General features: G+C 34.8%; 1 protein-coding gene across 1 annotated transcript in view; it reads right to left on the bottom strand.

Annotated features, from left to right (window-relative positions):
- Nucleotides 1–1,906: 1,906 nt before the first annotated feature.
- Arsj (arylsulfatase family member J) overlaps nucleotides 1,907–14,053 on the bottom strand; it is a 75,531-nt gene continuing 63,384 nt past the window's right edge. The window contains exon 2 of the mRNA XM_027935468.2: nucleotides 1,907–3,954. Within this exon, the coding sequence (XP_027791269.1) occupies nucleotides 2,556–3,954 (1,399 nt within the window). The 3' untranslated portion in view covers nucleotides 1,907–2,555. The remainder of the gene's footprint in view (nucleotides 3,955–14,053) is intronic.

Here is a 14,053-nt window from a genome sequence, read left to right as displayed (position 1 = left end):
AGAAGGACATAAGACAATGAAGACCCAATAGTAACATGGCATTTGGTGATTACGGCGTAAAAGTCAAATGCATGGTGCTTTCCTTCCTGGCCTTCTTGAAATAACTAGCAACTTGTTGACAGCAATTTGGAAACATTTTTGTTCATGATTTATATATGATTATTATATTAGATTTTGTTTTCTTAGGGACAAGACACAGACTTTTAAATCACAGTGCATGTGCAGGGGGCAGGTACTCTCTTTAAAACAGTGATCAATATCCCTAAAGCCATTTCAGTGTAGGTTAACTTAGTTTCATTTAGAAAGTTATGGTCATTTATAAAGAACTTAAAATCACATCATAATAGGTAAAGCCTATGGGGACTCCAAATTAAATTAATTTTCATATTTCTAATTTACTTCTTTGCTCCTTTTCCTTGTTTTGCTAGGCACATGGAGAAGATTCTATGCTTACATTGGAAATTTTCACAGTTTGTTCCTTAGAACCCTAGTTCAATGTTACTAATGCATCATAGAAAAGATTTTTAAGATGAAATAAATTAGAAAATATTGTATATAATTTTTCTTCTGTTAGAGAGTTCCAGTGCCAACTACGATTTAAAAAAACTCTAAGAAAGTCTGCAGTAAATTAATATCTTTAACTTTCTTTCAGATATTTTAATAGAAAATATCTGAAAGTTATTTCTCTTCAGTAGTTTTTTTAATGTAATAACTATTTTTTAAAAATGTATATCATCTATTATAAGTCATAGCATCAACAAAGGAAAACATTGACAATATTCTTTTAGACTAAACTTTGGGAAATACTGCTTAATATTATATAATAAAATGAAGCTAAATATTCTAAAAATATAAAAATTTTTAAAAATTTAATTAATTTGCCCATGAAGATAGTAATTTCAGTACTTGTTTACAGATTTGTTTTATAGATTCCCAGAAACTATAGTGGTCAATCACTTAAGTTCTAACATACAGGTACTTACTAGCACACTGCTATTCTACCACATATGTCCTCTTACCATAGTCATAACTCACAAATCACAGCTCTTCCTGTGATTCATGAGGTGTGGCTCAGAGGCCTATGCATTAAGAAAGGACACTTCAAAGAAAACTCCAGGCTCCTCAGGAACCACACACACATCTAAGCTTATCCATGGTCCATGATAAACATCATTATGGATAATTCTCTTGATCTTCCTCATAGTGTTTACTTGTATGAGTTCCAAACTAGATTTTTAACTACTACCAAGGTCCATATCTTTCATATTTCCATTTCTCTCCTGTCTACTTCGCATAAAGCTAGTGTCATTTTGAATGTTACTTATAAATAAGTGAACATCTTTCTCAATGCAATACCCAGGTGGAAACATCTCTTATTTGCAAAATCTTTATATTATTATGTTACCAAATCATACCTTCAGTTGCCTATTTGTAAAGAATTTTACTTGTTGAGATGAATAATATTACCTAGAATTCTAGAGGTTAGGTCAGAGAAGCCACACTAAATATGCCAATGTCATAAAATAAATCATTTTAATAATTAATATACATAAATAGTTTATGGTAGAAACAATAAAGATGTATCAGCTCTGTACATTGACTTTCCAAATAATTTGTAAGACTATACTCATCTTATTACATTCAAAATAATGATTGAACATAATGATTATAATTTTTTTCTGAAAATTTTCTTTTTATATTCTATGTATTTACACAAGTACTACAGTAATTTGTTGTATTAACAGTGCTTGGTAATCTTGAAGAAATGAAATAAAATTATTCTAATGGTATGCAGAAAATAAAAATAAAATAATTAAAACCATTTGCATATCTTTTATGAAAACAAAATATTTTTACTTTAAAAATAAATTATGCACTTTATATTGAAGTGTTATTCTATTAAAGTGTTTAGAAAATAGTTACATTCATTTTTGGCAGTGTGCTCAAACATTCTTATTTGCCATTTCCTCATGCATGATAAAATGAGGTGCAAGCTGTTCACATGTAAGAAAAACAGCTTATTTTCACAGGCAAGGAAATGATACATGAAATAGAATTAATTTTAAAACTCAAGTGTCATATGATAGAGATACAAAAATTCACTATGAAAATATCTTTTCGAGGCCTTTGAGGTGACACAATCTTTGACTATATCAAAAGTAGTTTTAAAATCATGCTACCCTGTCATTTCCATCAAATCAGCATGCTCCTCAATTGCTGATCATTGTCCCCACTTATAATGTAAAGCATTGTGTTTGGTCAACTGAAGGAAGCACAGCAGTTAAACTCACGACTGACCACCTTTTATAAAGGATCCAGAGAAATAAACATCTCCATGGCCTCCAAGTGTGACTTGCAGAAGCAGTACCTTTGGTATGGAGCTGGACAATTTTCCATGTGGCAGCCAGGTGGCAGAAGTCTCTGGACTGGTACAACATGAAAATGAGCCCTGTGTTTATGGCAGTGATATTTCTGAGCCAAATTTGCTGGTTTACCTAGCAAACAGGTGAAAGGCTAAGAATTTTTAAGTTTAACCAAACTGGAACTATTTGTAGTTATTCAGGAATAACACCTGAATAGCAATTTGGAGATGAACGTGTTTTGGGCCGTTTCTTCTTTGTCTTACTTTTCTTTTTCTTTTTCTCAGCTTTATTTTTGCTTGTCTTCTTTTTCTTGCTGTCCTCTTTATACCATGGTCCCCAGACTCCTCCATTGAGCCGTGGGTTACTCCTGGGATCTTTGGGGGGGTATCTGACAGGAACTGCAGTCTTGTTGAACTGTGACAGCCTCCGTAGGAGCTTCTTCACAATCCCTGGATACCTGCTGGATAGGTCCACCCTTTCATATGGGTCAGCTGTGATGTTGAAAAGCCATATACTTTTGCCAGTTGACAAGGTAATCCGTTCATTGTGCCACCGGTTTGGCCCCAGGTTGCTGAAAGACTGAGGGGGAACCCAGTCACTGTAGCCAGGATTTCCTGTGAGCAGTTTCCAGTGCTGCACCCTGATGGCTGATTGGATGGCTGTATTCCAGATCCCATAACCTGCTGCCAAGGAGCCATTTTTTGCTTTTGTGTAAATAGGGTCAATGTTGTGCAAAATATCAACTCGGGGTGAGCGAAGGCCTTCACTTATGGTCTCCCAGATATCATAACCATCTAGTTGGATGTCTTCATCAATCTGTCCCTCAGCCAGGGAAATCAGAGTGGGATACCAGTCAGTGATGTGCACAAGTTCTTTACATACTGTTCCCTTGTTTTTCAGAAGTGGGCTATGCACAAATCCAACAGCCCGGATTCCCCCTTCCCAGTATGTTCCTTTGCTACCTCTGAGAGGCCAGTTACTTCCTCCCGCCATTGGCTGGCCGCCATTATCTGAAGAGTAAATGATAATGCTGTTGTTATAGAAACCATATGTCTTTAGGGCCAGAGTCACATTGTTGATTGCTTCATCTAAGCAAGAAAGCATGGCAGCATACCTCCGTCTGTTTATGTTGATAATGGATCGGTAGTGCTCAAAATACCTGCCAGGGGCTTGCAGTGGTGAGTGAACAGCTTGGTAGGCAATATATAAAAATATAGGCTTTGCAGGGTTATGGGAAGCTAAGATGTGTTGCACTCTCTGTGTGTACATCTGTGTGGAGTATATGCCGTTGTCATAGTCCCAGGCAGCATTGTCATTTTCATACAAGTCATAGCCACACATCCCAGGGCTGTCACATTTGTAGTGTGTATAGTAATCACCACTTCCCAAAAGAGAACCAAAAAAGGTATCAAATCCTCTCTTGGTGGGCATGCATTCTTTTTTGTAAAAACCCAAGTGCCATTTTCCAACCATATGTGTTGAATATCCAACCTCCTTCAACTTTTGAGGTAAGGTTGCATTGTCCAGAGGTAAACAGTTGGGTTGGGTAGGTCTTATGATAGAATGTTGAAGTCCTGTGTGTATCTGATACCTTGAGAAAAAAAAAAAAGAGTAAAAATTTTGTTAGGGCAGAATAAAAGAGATAGTCTACATACATCAAATAATGATTCCTAAATTAAATAATGTTTCTATGAAGATATAAGCTTTAATACAAACTATATATGACCAATTCCACATTTCTACTCTTGACTCCAAAGTTTTATTCTGATTAGCTTCAGATTTAACATTTGAAATGCATAAGTCTAAATAAATGCTTTCAAAGCAATGATTTCACCACTTATTTCACAGTCTTATTATAAAAGTCTTTACAACATAATTAATTCAAATAAACTTCATTCTACTAATTACAGAGTTAATTAAAGTAAAATTTAGTCATAATTATATGAAAATTAACAAGAGAAAGGATACACAGAATTGGAGTATTATTATCATTGTTTTCAATTTAGGGACCTCACATTAGCTTCTAAGTGATTTCCTGAGATTATTTATTTCAAACTAGATTTTAAGTACTAAAGACATAGGCAAAAATCAGACAAAAATCTCTGAGTGATAGTCGAACAATAATTCATACTTAGTTAGATCTTTGAAAAGAGAGGTTTCTGACTACACAGGACTTTATTTTTGCAAAGCCATTTTAGAGTAGATGTTTTAGCTAGTGCTAGGAGTTATGTTTCTCCACTAGTAGTTGGAAATGAGTAAGTTTGTTTATCAGTGGCAATACTTATAATATAGTTTAAGAAAATATGGAACAGTCCTATATGGTAAAATTAAATGAATTTTAATTTCTATCATTTTTTTCCTTACAGACATTTTTCTGAGGGCTTTTGGGTAGAAGTGGCCATAAGTGGGTTCAGATGTGTTTGTTAGTTCATGACATTTTCAAAGCGACTTATTTAGTAGGTTCAAAAAAGCACTTTTGTATTTGTCAATATAGAAATTATAAAAGAATAATGATTGTGGAAAATTACTAGGGTAAATATTAAAGTATTCTTAGAATCAGATTACTAAGCGTAACATTGAGGTAAAAATATAAAACTTTTTTCACAGTGGTTATCCTGAAATATCAGCATGTTATATATACAATGGGTAAATGATTCAATTTATTTTTAAGTTGCTCCAATGACTGTGTAATGCAATCATGAGTTCTTTTGGTGTGTTATTTATAGACATACTAAAATGTTTTGTGAGAGCTAAAGTGATAGCTGGTCACTACTGCTGAGGCACATTCATGTTCTCTTTGTCCACTCCACAGATCATTATCCATAAAAGTTTCACAATAACCGTAGTTGTAGTAATTTAAAATGTAATAAACTCCCAAAGATACAGACATTTCATAAGCATTATTAGAAGGCATTCAGAAGCCATTGTTACTATCACTTGTGAAACCACTGATTTTGCACATGACAAATTGGTATCACCTATTAAGGGAAACTTGGAGAAAATTAAAAAGGGAGGTAAAAATTATGGAAAGGATTTATGGGGATGGGTTATATAATTAAATAACTATCATATGCAGAAAGTATACTTGGACATAATGGCTATTCAATTCCTTGAAAAGATAATTGGTTCAGGTTTTTCTAGGTTTTGTTTTTTCCCCCCTCACCTAGTGGTAAAGGCAAAAGGAATTTAGGCTTATGAAAACACTTGAAATAAAGAATGTTTGCAGGAGAAAAGTTTGCTGTTTTCGAAAGATGGTATAGTGTTAGGTGATAAATGAGAGTTCAGAGCTATTAATCAACTACATGGTTTCTGTCTCCTCCAGAAAGTGGAATAGTTTTCATATTGGAAAATTTAGGACCAACAACATAAAAGTTTGGCAGGAGCTCTTAAAAGGTATAAAATTTTCAGGGCAGCTTCTGTTTAAATGCTGAACTCCTAGGCCTCACAAGGGGGAGTTAGGAGTGCCATTTGGGGTGTAGATAAGTATATAGCTTTTGGAAGCAGTCAGAGTTGGGTTTGAATTTCCTCCACAGCTTTTTATGTGTGTGACTTCGAGCATTACTTAATCCTTCTGATCCTCAGTTTCCTTGGGTTACTGTGGGTCCTGGAAGGGACTACTGACCTCAGTGAGGAGAGTACATGTAATAAATTGTAGCTTTTATTATAATTAGCCTGGAGTATAGAATTGTTTGTTACATAAAATTTTATAATTTACAGACTTTCCTTCACATGCATGATTGTATTTGATCTGCAGTGTGAACATAATAAGAGTCTAATTTATTCTTTATGTTCATTTTATTAGGTGGGAAAATAGAGAGGTAGAGAAATTGTGGTATATTTTCCTTATGTCCCTCAACCTGATCCACCAATCTATAACACTGATTCTCGAACAGCAGAGCTAAGTCTAACACTTATTTTTTTTTTAAGAGTTAATATTAGAACTTTCTAAAAAATCAAGGAGCAGAGGAAAGATGCCAGAAAACTTGAAAAGCAAATCTGTTCTAATTTTCCAATAAAAAAGGAGGAAGAATTTGCAAACTGGACTGTGAGGCTTGTGTTGATCACAGAAAAATGTGAGAATGATTTTTTAAGTAAATGATTTATGAGCATTTCAAAAAGAACAAATTAGACAAGAGTCAAGAGAAAAGTCCTGCAGGGAGAGCTTCATTTCCTTCTTTTCCTTTTTTTCTTTTCTTTTCTTTTAAAGGATCAACATTAGGTAAATGGCTTAGGAGTGATGTAGCATTTGGAAAATGTTCACAGGAAACTTGTCTTATAAAATGATGTAAAATCATCTAGATTGGAGGCAAGAATGATAATTTTACACTTTAATACCAGTTAATGAAGCACAGAAAATTTTATTTTACATGATCTTCTTTAGGCTGCACAATTCTATGAAGTAGGTAGTGATGTTCCATTGAACCAAAAACAAGACAAACAAACAAACAAAAATCTCCCAAAATACTCATAATAATAATTTAGTGGATTGCCCGAGTTCCACAGCTTGAATCCTTAGGGTTCACATTGGACTCAAGTTTTTGACTTTGTAGATTCTTCCACGGTACACAAATAGCTAGTTAAACAGCGAGATCCATTTAAAGTTTGAATTAATTTATTTGCATTAATCTGAAGTATTTGCTAATTTGCTCAGTTGAGCAACATTACTGAATGCATAATGTGTGGCAGGGACTAATTTGGTTATTCCTCCCTCTACAAAGCTTCATTATTACCATGTGGGCTGAAAGTAAAGGCCTATTAAGTACAAATTATCTGGGCCCTGGGATCAGGTGGGGATGGACACAGTGCTGTCAATCATGTGGAAAACAAACTACTGGTTCTGTTTCTCTCTTTTTTCCATTAAGAATGCTAACAAGTCATTTTATTTCCAAAAAGAGACAGTTAAAATCTAGAGAAGAGCTGGCTGGAGTGATGAGCTTGTTAGGGCCTGTCACTTAGCAGTAACAATTATTGAGGACCCTCTCTTAGGCCCATACTCATTGATACTTATTATCTATGACTTAAATATCTCAATGAGAAATGCTTAATTTCTGGGAGGAATAGTTTATATTGGAAGTGACAGAATCATGATTCAAGTAATCTAAATGACCTAAAATGTTGCTGAAGCAAAGGAAATTAAATATAGATGGAAAATAAGGAGAAGTTCAAGAATTGATGAGAGTATGTTAAAAGGATGCAGAAACCTGATTGAAGGGGCTCTCAGTGGTCAAATTTGGGTCAATTTGAGCACCAAAATAAATAGTGGTAATTAAAAAAATGTATTCTCTAAGTAAAATAGGATCCCCTGAGTCCATACTGATATAAATAAGTAATAAAAATTTGATATGAAAGGGGATATTGACATAGTCTCAAAGTACCTCCTCAAACTCCTCAAACATTACATAGGGAAAAGAGAAAGTTTACAGGGAGATGCTAATAGACACCATCTTAATCAAGTGATTAAAGTTTCCATCGTCAGTTATGGGACAAACCAAAATTTTGTAGGATGTTATTGTAACAAATATGATGCACAGAGAAAGCACAACATTATTTCTGTGATGTCAAAACCAAAGATGTGTAACCTGAATTCAATCCCAAGCTTATGTAGTTCAAAGGACAAGGAGTTCTTCCAGTTTGAAAGAGACTAGGAGACATTATAATTAAATGCAATAGGTGATTCTGAGTTCAAATGGATGTTCTTAAAGAACTGATAACACTTAGATGAAGTCTCAGGTTGAAAAGGGAATAACAATGTTAATTTCCTGATTTTGATGGTTGTTTTGTGGCTACCTTTAGGAGACTATCCTTACTTGTAGGAAATACGGAGTAAAGTATTGGGGATACGAGGGTCCCTGTTGGTAATTAACTTTCAAAATCATTCAGGGAAAAAAAAATGTCATTTGTGTTTTACTTGCAATTTTTCTATAAAGATGATATTGTTTTAAAATATAAAAATGTATAAGACAAATATAACTAAGACAAATGGAAGGCCTTTCAATTGAAAAACATAAATTATTTACCTGTTATAAAAGACTGTGCAAACAGATCTGAGAAGCTGGATACCTCAAACCATGAATTTAATAAAGGCAAAAGACAAAAATGAGAGGTAAAATGCTAATAAGAGAATACATTATACAAAGTACTGTGTGCAAACTCTTAAATATAATAATACTACTGTATACTAATAAGAGCATATCTGGGAAATAGTCAATAACTTAGCCTGTGCCCCAATATATACACATTTTTTATTTATAAATCACACATACATACTGTGGTACTTATTTGTGAACATTATAAAATATATAAAAATAGAAACCTAAAAGAATGAGATAAAAATAAATAAGTAGAATTTCTAGCATTTCTTCTTGAATCTCAATGAATTATCTTGCTTTGCCTTAGGGTGCATGTACTCCAAATCTGACATCACAGGTATTGAAAGGGAATTGTAGATCTGAGAACCGAGACACAGAAATTGTTTAGCAGGCTATTACAGTTGATTAGGTCAAAGATGATGGTGGCTTGGACTACCATCTAGTGGTAGTAAAAATGGAAAGAAGTGGGTGGGTCAAATGTATTCTTTTAATTTAGAACTGATAGAACTAAACCAGTAAGGGAGTGAGGGGTAGAGGGAGTGAGAGACAAAGGAAATGATAAAGAATGATTTCTAGATTTGTAGCTTTTATAACTTAGTGAATGGCCCAAATCATCTCTTATTCCAGAGTATAGAATTAGGACTAATGTAATATTACAAAGAGGATGATTACAACGTAATGCAAAAAAAGGAATTTGCAAAAAAGAAAATGAACAAACATTAAAGCAGGTTAGAGGGTCAGCTACCAAGGATTCTGTAAAAAAAGATTCCAGAATTGGAAAAGAAGTTCTAGATGACCTTTACGTTTCCTTCTGGCTGTAAGAATCCATGAGTCAAAGACTATAATTCAATGTTAAAATAAAAATCTTCATATAATCTCTGAACAGTTGTGTGTGTGTATTTTTTTTTTCTGTAGATGGACACAAAATCTTTATTTTATTTATTTTTATGTAGTGCTGAGGATTGAACCCAGTGCCTCACACATGCTAGGCAAGTGCTCTACCACTGAGCTACAACCCCAGGCCCTATGAACAGCTTTTTAAAACCAAATTTATAATATCATTTACAGGTCTTTGATAAGGAAGTTTCCAAAAATACATCAGTATATATTTAACTTCTATTCTTACATAATATAAAATTTGTTTTAAAATAAGATTTTTTTCAAGTAACATATTTTGAGTGTTCACATCACCTAGGCTAAAATATAAAGAAAATAGTTTTGAAATTTAGTGGACTTTTTGTCACCATCTGGGTACCATGTGAAGAAAACTGCATATAAATGATAGTGATGATGCCAAATCTGTTAAGAGTAACAGCCATCATTCTCACTTTCCTGCCAATTAAAAAGAAAAATGCTAAGTGGGTCTTTCAACTTGGCAAAAGAATATATAAAAAGTTTCTAATCAGTTTTTTATTAATTTATATCACTGGGAGCTAGATATTAGAATTCATGATTTTCCTTTATCTAAGAATGTTTAGTACAAACCTATTGTTTTAAACTAATTACATATTTAATGCACAATTATAAGTGGAATGAAATATGAATCCTCATATTTCCATGCAGATTCTGAATTGCAAGATGGTTAGAGAGTACAAAATAAGCCAATAGTGGAGTGTAAATTAATTTTTTGAAGGATGCAAAGGCATAAGATTGCAGCTTACAAATTAAATGTCAATCAGATATTCATAAGTTAGAAAACTTTGATTTGCAAATAAAGTATCAGGTATTCATAAGTGAGAAAATATAACTATTATTACATATTCTAAAAGATTAATTTATCACTTCCTTTCTCTTGTCTCAAAGACAAATTCTATTTACAGGGATTAATTTCATCTTTCAGTTAATTGTATCTTCTGAATATGGGTGCTGCTGGGGGAGGGGTGTTACAACCAGACTATACCTAGTTTTTGATCTCATGAATGAGTGGATTGAATGAATTACTCATTTAACATTGATTTGCCTACTATGTGCCATAGAGTATACTTTGGGGGTCACAGAGATGATTAAGATGGTCTCTGCTCTCAAGGAACTTAGTCCCTCTAGGGACAGACAGATAAACAATTAGAGGACTGTCATGACAGCTGAAAGTGCTATCAGTAGACAACTGCAGACTTTTATAAGAGCTCATATCAGGGTTGAGAACTCTCTCCTAATGGGTAGAGTTTTAGTGCATTCATAGGAGTGTCTGGGTGAATGCAGAACAAAGGTAACCAACTGAAAGAACACGGGCAAGAAACACAAAACACATCTAAGGTTCCAAACTTGCAGGAGGGAGAGCAATCCTCATGAAGGGCTGAAAGGAGGACAAAAATTGTGTTTCAGTAAGAGGAGCACAATGCTCAAATCTAAAATGCACAAGGTTGTGGCCCTCTACTAATCAAGAGTTTAGAATATGACAGCAGAGATTCAGATTCTGCCTGTTGGGAGATTAGTCTATGGAAAGAGGTATAAGCTAAATGACAGAGCTGCATGACAGTATAGAGCTGTATTTAATGTCAAGGTCATAGGAAGGAACAGAAGTACTTTTGTAAACAGAATGATATTCCCACCAGCTTGGGAGGCTGAGGCAAGAGGATCACAAGTTCAAAGCCAGCCTCAGCGATGGCGAAGTGCTAAGCAACTCAGTGAGACCCTGTCTCTAAATAAAATACAAAATAGGGCTGGGGATGTAGCTCAGTGGTCAAATGCCCCTGATTTCAATCCCTGGTAGCCCCCCTGCCAAAAAAAAAAAAAAAAAGGGATATGAGCAGGAAAAAATCTGTGGAAGAAAAAATCTGGAGGATAGGAAACATCATCATGTTAAATAATGCAGTGTCTCTAAGGATTGTAGATGCATCTACTGAAGGTTTTCCTTGAAGGGGAAATTCTAGTTAAACTTCTGAGAACCACATAGACCATGGTGAAATGAAGAAGAGATGTGAATGCCCTGGCCAGACCATAGCTGAGGTGATTGATGCATCATGAAGTCTAGAACGGATGGGGATGATATTAAAAGTAGGGGAACCTAAAAACTAAAGGTTTTGGTGAATTTAAAGAGTAGAAATTGTATCATCAAGGTAATCAGGACATTGAAAGACTGAGGTAAAGGTGAAACGCATGTTACTGACTTGAGATTTCAGATATATGAGGCACCTCTGAGCAATTGTACTATTTAGGCATCTGGCCTTGGCCTGCATGGCCGAGATGGGAAATGAAGGTCATTAGAGAAGCTGGAAAATTTTAATAGGTGGCCATGCAAATGTCTGAAGTACCTGAGGTAGCTGACAACAGCTGGAGTGGAAAGGGAGACTGAGGCAAGAGCCAATTCACAAAATATATAATATAGGTTTGGGGAGCAAAGTGAGGAGAGAGACCATTCAGGTGGCATGAGCATTATGTGAGGATGGTTTTCCCAAGAAAGGGGACAAATATCAATTAGGCAGTAGAAATGGGGAATTAAAGGTGGTCAGCAATGCAGGATGTAGAAAATAGAGGTGTCTTCCCTAAGGAAAGCAGGGGGAATGAAATGAATTTCCTCCTATGAGCTCCCAACTTGAGCTTCAGGCTCCCTTTTAGCAACGTGAACTTTTTCCTGCATAGCAGTCTCTGTAGTATGATCACAACAGTGTATTTGCCTTTATCATGTTTAACTTGTATGGGAGTTACCAGATTATATTTATTGCTTCATTTCTCATTATGTTCATCCTTGTACCGACCACAGAATTCAGCGCGTAGATATATACATGATAACTGTTTAATAAGTTCTATGGTGATTGGAGTAGCTATGTGCCCATCAAAAAACAAAAGATAGAGAAAAGAATGATATAATAGAAACCTTGCATTCGAAAATTCACTGTGGTTGTGTGAAGAATCGATTGGAATGAAATAAGACATGGGCAAGGAGATTTACCTGAATCCAAGAGATAGAGGATAATAGTCAAGATTAATGACAGTGAAGATGAGATAAGGAGATCAGATATTTTAAAGAGGGACATTTATTAGGGCTGCAAACTATGTGGGGAACATGGGAGAAGAAATGTTAACACTAGGCCATCATGTCTGGTCTGAATGGCTGGGCAAGAGCAGTTTCCTTGAAACCCAGAAGGAGGGACAGGAATAAGGGGAAGATAATGAGTTTTGCTCTGCTTAGCTAAAAGTACCTGGAAGATAGTCACCTTAAAATATATTGGACCAAGTAAAATAAAAGTTTGAGACTCATCAGCTTATAGGTATGTATGCTGGGGGTAAATTCATGAGATCTTATAAAGAACTTAGAGAGAAAAAAGGAATTAAAAGAGGGAGGAGGTAGATCTCTGAAAATAGAAAGGAAAACAATAGAACAGAGTAAGGGGACTGAGGAGGGGATGGAAGGGTAGGTACTGGGGAATTAAATGGACCAAATTATGCTATCTGCATGTATGAATATATTACAGCATATCCCACTTTGTGTATAAATATAATGCATTAATTTAAAAAGTAAATAGAAGGGAGGAAGGGTAAGGAAGGAGGGGTAAGGAGGGGAGGGAAAGGGAAATACTGAGAAATGAAATGGAGCAAATTATATTATATACATGTATGAATATGTCATATTCATATGTCATATGTAATTCTACTATTACTAATATGTCGTATGTAATTCTACTATTACGTAAAGATACAATGCACCAATAAAAACACAATTAGAAAAAAGATAGAATGGAGACTAAGGGCTAAAGTTAGAGCCCAGAAGATACCATCATTTAGCAAGAAGTGCTAAGAAAAGTTTGAGATAGAAAACTATCCTGTGAGCTAAAGTAGTGGAAGAGAGTTTTAGAGACCTGACAGCATCACACACCTTAGAGAAGCAGGGAAAGGTGAGCACTGAAAAGCATTGACTGCATTTGGCAATAAGCATGCATAACTTTACAGACACACGTCAGTTAAAAAAAAAAGTGTGAAGAAACTCAGAAGCTAATGAGTTGAGAAACGAATGAAAAGTGAAGCAGTACAGATGGGGAACATTTTAAGAGGTGGGACTATTAAGTGCTGATGTGGAAAAGTGTTCATGCTGCATCGTGGAGTTCTTTCCACTTGGCCATGGTGGAATGTCCATTGCATTACTGTGCTTTTACAATAAAAAATTCCTAAATTTCATGAGGACAGGACTTTCCTCACTGTTATATTCATATCACCTAGAACAATACCTGGGTCATAATAGGACATCTATAAATACTGAATGAACGATTGAGAGTCTGTGTGTTGCTAGAGAAAGAAAAATATGTAAGGAGGTATATCAGGCTGTTAAATGTGATTGTTTCCAGGGAGATATTAATTCTAGGAGAGAAATTTTTACTTTGTTTTATGAATTTATACATAAATTAAACTTAGATGATGATTGAGTTCCAAAAAAATTAGCTTATAGTCTACTCAGATTAATATGAGACTAATTTTATCAAGGCAATGAATTAAAGTAAAAAAGACTAAATCTAAATGCCAATTGAATGGGAACACTCATTCATCTCCTCAAGGAATGTTATTCCTGGTATTGACATCTTCTCAGGAGACTCCCTTTAGACCACAAGAAAGGGATGACATGAGCTGAATAAATTATTTAATTATTCCCTCAAAGCCAGAGAAAATGTT

The sequence above is a fragment of the Marmota flaviventris genome, chromosome 7 (genome assembly GCF_047511675.1).
Source record: "Marmota flaviventris isolate mMarFla1 chromosome 7, mMarFla1.hap1, whole genome shotgun sequence".
Lineage (NCBI taxonomy): Eukaryota > Metazoa > Chordata > Mammalia > Rodentia > Sciuridae > Marmota > Marmota flaviventris.
Note: the sequence above shows the minus strand (reverse complement) of the source record. Positions and strands in the feature narration are given on the sequence as shown.